The sequence below is a fragment of the Macadamia integrifolia genome, chromosome 6, assembly GCF_013358625.1.
Source record: "Macadamia integrifolia cultivar HAES 741 chromosome 6, SCU_Mint_v3, whole genome shotgun sequence".
Taxonomy (NCBI): domain Eukaryota; kingdom Viridiplantae; phylum Streptophyta; class Magnoliopsida; order Proteales; family Proteaceae; genus Macadamia; species Macadamia integrifolia.
Window position 1 is genome coordinate 34,140,215 of NC_056562.1, and position 5,076 is coordinate 34,145,290.

Sequence of the window (5,076 nt, forward strand, 5' to 3'; positions counted from 1 at the left end):
GTTAGACACAAATATCTACATGCACTCGAGATAACCCCATTTACCCTGAAATTACATTTTAAGCTATGTTTTACGGACCAAGGAGATTGGAAGCTGAAGAGTAGTAACCCATTTCGTATCAAGTACACGGTAGCAATTTGGAAGGAACAAACAGCAATTCCTATCCCTGTCAAGCTTAGAACTGGTTGGAACATGGAAATAGAACTTTAAATTAGGGCAAGAAAATATGTCCGATGGCTATGAAACCAATGTCAATTTCTTTTCTGATCAACCAAACACTACATTTTTTTTGGTAATAATCAACCAAACACTACTCAAAGTCCAATACATGTTATGCTACAAGACCCACATGGATGAGTTTGGTTTTCTTTTTGGATTCTAATAGAAGTAGATTAATTGCCTATTAGTATTAGTCGCAGTGGATGTTGTGTTTCGTAATCATACAATCAAGAAAGGACAAAATATTATTTCCAAGTGTGGTTGATTGGTACATGAGACTTTCCCTTTTAATTTTGCTCAGCTAAAAGAAGAAGAAGAGCAGAGCTTTCATCATAAATGAGTTCAAATATTGTCAAACTGTCCCACTCCCCTCTCCCCCATAAAACCCTCAAACAAAAACAAGCTCTTCATTGGCCTTGGATGAAGGGAGTGTCTGTCAGCTCTGGAGTGTGAAACCTCATATTCTTCATTACGTTATAGATTAAGTTTTTCTTCATTCATGCCTCTTTTTTAGTTATGATGTGACGCTATAATTGGATTCTAGACTTAACATTAATTTTCATTCTTTATTGAATTTTGGGTTTATTATTTATTCCCATCTTCTTTTGTTTGTAGTCCAAATTACATTTCTTTAGCCGATCCAACAAGAGGATGAGATAGGGTGAATTAAGTGATTTTCTCCATTCAATAAAACAAATCATTTTCCACCTGTGTAAGTTAATGGAGATACACAACAATAATCAAGTATATGCATAAAAATAATATATTGACACGATTCAAAACTGTAAAAGGACAAGTCAATTTTAATATGGAAACTCTTCGAAAACAAAAGGGAAAAACCATGGGGTCTTATCTCGGTAAAACTTTCCACTACAATCAATAATGAGATTATAAGATTTTCTCTCTAGCCTGTGCTAGAGGTTAACAAACATCAAGAGAAAAATCCATTCTTAAATTACAAACAATGCACCAAAATAGGTGGATTCACTAAGTACAGAACTCTCACTTCAAAATTTGATGTGACAAATATGGGAGAAATTGCAATACTATCTCTTCTTCCCTTGACCGAGAGAATGCCGTCAAGTAGGAAGAATACCCAAGATATTTCTTCTCTTTGCACCCTTCACTCACAAAGATGGAATTGGTAACAGAAATAAGGCAGAAGAACACCTTATGGAAAAAGGTGAAGTCTCTTCACTAATCCACCCTTTCTACTTTTATATATAAAAAAATGTTTTGAGTTCTCTGCTTGAGAGCATAGTTTACGGTACATACTGATCCCTAAGACTATATATCTCTCTCGTCCCACAACAACGGGGCAAATATGTGATTTCATATGAGGTAGGAGAGATATAGACTCAAGGCCAGACACGCTAGTGTATGTTACAATCTCGAACAAAGTTCATTTTTCCATAATCACATATGGGGGGAGGGTTTACTACGAGGGCAATGTAAGAAGGAATCTACTCATCGCTATACCAATGAAGAGTTAAAAAATTGTATCAACCATATAGGGTTTGCATGGGGTCCATGTTGTCACAGTGTCACAGGGTTGCTTACTCGATGTCTATATCATATTATGTTTGTTTTGTATCGATGTAAAAAAAGCTCTAAAATTGAGCTAAAGATCGATATAAGTTCGCAATGTAAGAAGGAATCTACTCATCACTATACCAATGAAGAGTTAAAAAATTGTATCAACCATATAGGGTCTGCATGGGGTCCACGTTGTCACAGTGTCAAAGGGTTGCTTACTCAATGTCAATATCATATTATGCTTGTTTGTATCGATGTAAAAAAGGCTCCAAAATTGAGCTAAAGATCGATATAAGTTAATTGATTTTTAGAACTAACTTGACTTTTTGCAGGAAAATAGCCACATGCAGAGAAAACTAAATCCATAAATTAAGCTATATTTTTATAGACCATGGAGAAAAGGGTGCTCCATGGTAGTGATCATAACCCCCAGGACAAGCCCTCGTACGGTAAGCGGCTCTTTCATACGACCAATAGGTAATAGTGGGACATGCCAAGACTCAAACCCACAATCAACCTACTCAAACAATGATGAATTGAAAGCAGTTTCACCACTAGGCTATCAACCCCCGTTGGTAATTAAGCTATCTATTACAGACTGTAGAGGTAGGGAGTTGGAGTGTAATAACTAATAACTGCAGTACTGGGCTAAGTTCCAAACTTGAAACCCTCTTACCAAAAAAAACAGCACACAAAGCAACAATATATATATATATATATATATCTAGGGAAAGAACAATAGCAACTCCTATCACTATCCAGCCTTATAACTGGTTGGAACTTGGGAATCGGTGTGGCCTTAACTTGGCCCGTTAATAAAGTATATCAGATGACGACGACACCAATGTCAGTTTCTTTTCTGATCAACCAAACACTATTCATAAGTCAAGGACATGTTATGCTTTTAATTAAAATACAGGACCCACATAACTAGATGAGGGTTTTCTTGTTAGATTCTAATGGAAGTAGATCGATTGCCTATTATTGTTCTATTGCGACGTGCAATAGGTGGAATCTGATGTTATGTTTCTCATACAATCAAAAAGGACAAAATATTATTGCCAAGTGTTGTTGATTGTTACATGGGACTTCCACTAGTAATTTTGTTTAGCTAAAAGAAGAATACCAGTGCTTCCACCCATCGGGTATTTATGATTTTCAGCTCCCAACGAATGTGAACATACAAGGGAATTGTACAATTACAAAAATGAAACAACATAAAACCAGGCTCATTCTATAAAAATAATAAATAATAAATAATAAATAAATAATTATGTGAACTTTCCACTCAAATTATTCGTTTTTTATCGGGACCGATAGATAATTCATTTGTCGTCTCACAACGTATTTCTTTGAACAAAGACTGTTTTTTTCTCATTTTGGATGGTAAATATTTTTCATAACATAGAATGTGATTCAAATCCATGTTAAAAATTTGTTTATACATACTTAACCTAAATTTCAATTTTCAAAGAAAAATGATTTATTGACAAAAGGAGTTCCAATCAAGGATTTAGGCGACAGCATCAGCATCGATCCAGATTGATTCGGATCAATGAGTATCAATCTATTTTTCCCCTTTTTTTTTTTAAACACTATTTTTTTTTTTTACCCCTCTGTCCAGTTTTGGAAGTAACAAATTAGAGTTTTTTTTTTTTTTTTCACCTCCAAATGAAAAACTCTACATTATCACTTCTCTACTTCCCTACTCCCCAGTGGCTATCTAAAACTTATCGAACCTTGGGGAACCATAGGTTCAAATCCCAATCAGCTAGAGAACTTTCCAAATAATAAAAATTTATTTTTAAAGAAAAGCAGCAATGGAAAAAGACATATCATATGGTACAATGCAATTGGCAGGGTCTGCAAGAAAGTTGATGACTGACCACCAGCCAACGCCCAACTTCCCCAAGTCCATGGCTGCCTTAAGGCTTAAGTGGGCATCTATGCCTAATTCATAAATTTTTATAGAGCATTAATTAGAAAGAGAGCGGGAAAAATTGAAGTAAAAAAAAAAAAGAGTACAATACTTCAGGATAGATAGGGAAGACAACACCATACGCTTGACTTGTGCTATGAAGAATGGGTAACCAAATGCCCTCTGTTTCCGGATGCAATATGTCTAACCTGGAAACAAGCCTCTCCGTGAAGCAGGGGCGGATGATAAAGAAGCTGCATACATTTGCCCCTCCCAGATCCTACAGTAACAGGAGCCTTGTGCATTGGATTGTTCTATTTTGGACATTCTTCAGTTAAATTAAGTACAAAAAAATGAAATTTTACTTTTAAATTCTTCATTTTACATTACTTTCACCTGAAGACAAATGGAGCCTCGACCAAAATTTGACCATTTTTCTTTGCATTTTTACTTCAATTTTTAGAACTAGTGTACATTTTATCATTCATTCTCGTTTATCTAGGGGTCTAGTGCAAAAGATGAATATGATCCAGTGCAAGAAAATGTTGTAACTTTGTCATAGGAGATAGACCAAAGTACTAGAGATTCAAGATTACTACTCATGAGGTTTTCTATTGATTACTGCATAGTGTCTACTGAGAGAGGGTTTGGATTGGGTGGGGGGAAGGTCTACCTGAAATTTTATAAACTAAAACATCTATATAAGAATAAAAGGAATTTTGGAGACCTGTGAAGCCAAGTGGCAACCTCATATTGGTGGGGTACAGCTTCAAATAAGTCAACATGAAGGAGATATCTTCCAAAATGGTGGCATTCTGGTTTTGGCCACGTTTCCCTCCATTCACCTGAGACCTGATGGTCTATTTATGTCTCTCTATTACCTTCTTTGGAATTCTGTGCCTTCATTATAGGCTTCATCTTTTTCTTTCCCTTTCTTTCTATCACTTTATATTCCCCTACTCGAGAATTTTCTCTCCAGTTGAGAATAAATTCCAGACCAATGTGCCAATGATATATAAGGCAACAGACACTTTAAAGACATCATCCCATGAACCTGCAAGAGTTAATTTGAAGATCAAATAATTAAGTTCAACCAACGGTGGTACCTTAGAACAATTAAGTAAACAGTGCTGGTTTCATGGTTGTACCTCTTTGGAGAATGTATCCAGTGGCGGCCGTGCCAAAGACACCAGCAAGCACTCCAGCAGTGTTTGATAGTCCCAGCAATACTCCCTATGTTTCCAAAATTTACATAACTAATTTTGTTGACAGACATCAAAGTCTACAGATGTTTGTTAATATTTCATACTCTGAGGAAGTATGAAAAGAGAAGATTTTGATTATTACCACTATGTGAACTAGTTTCCTCAAATGATTTTTTGGTGAACCTTCCCCCACCCCCC

At 35.8% G+C, this 5,076-nt stretch overlaps 1 protein-coding gene across 2 annotated transcripts in view; it reads right to left on the bottom strand.

Annotated features, from left to right (window-relative positions):
- Positions 1-4,265: 4,265 nt before the first annotated feature.
- The window catches only part of LOC122082540 (ascorbate transporter, chloroplastic-like), a 13,970-nt gene continuing 13,159 nt past the window's right edge, over positions 4,266-5,076 (bottom strand). For both annotated transcript variants that reach the window (XM_042650174.1, XM_042650175.1), the window contains 2 exons: positions 4,822-4,906; positions 4,266-4,727 (listed from right to left, as the gene is read on the bottom strand). In XM_042650174.1, coding sequence (XP_042506108.1) covers positions 4,630-4,727; positions 4,822-4,906 — 183 coding nt within the window. In that variant the 3' untranslated portion in view covers positions 4,266-4,629. The remainder of the gene's footprint in view (positions 4,728-4,821; positions 4,907-5,076) is intronic.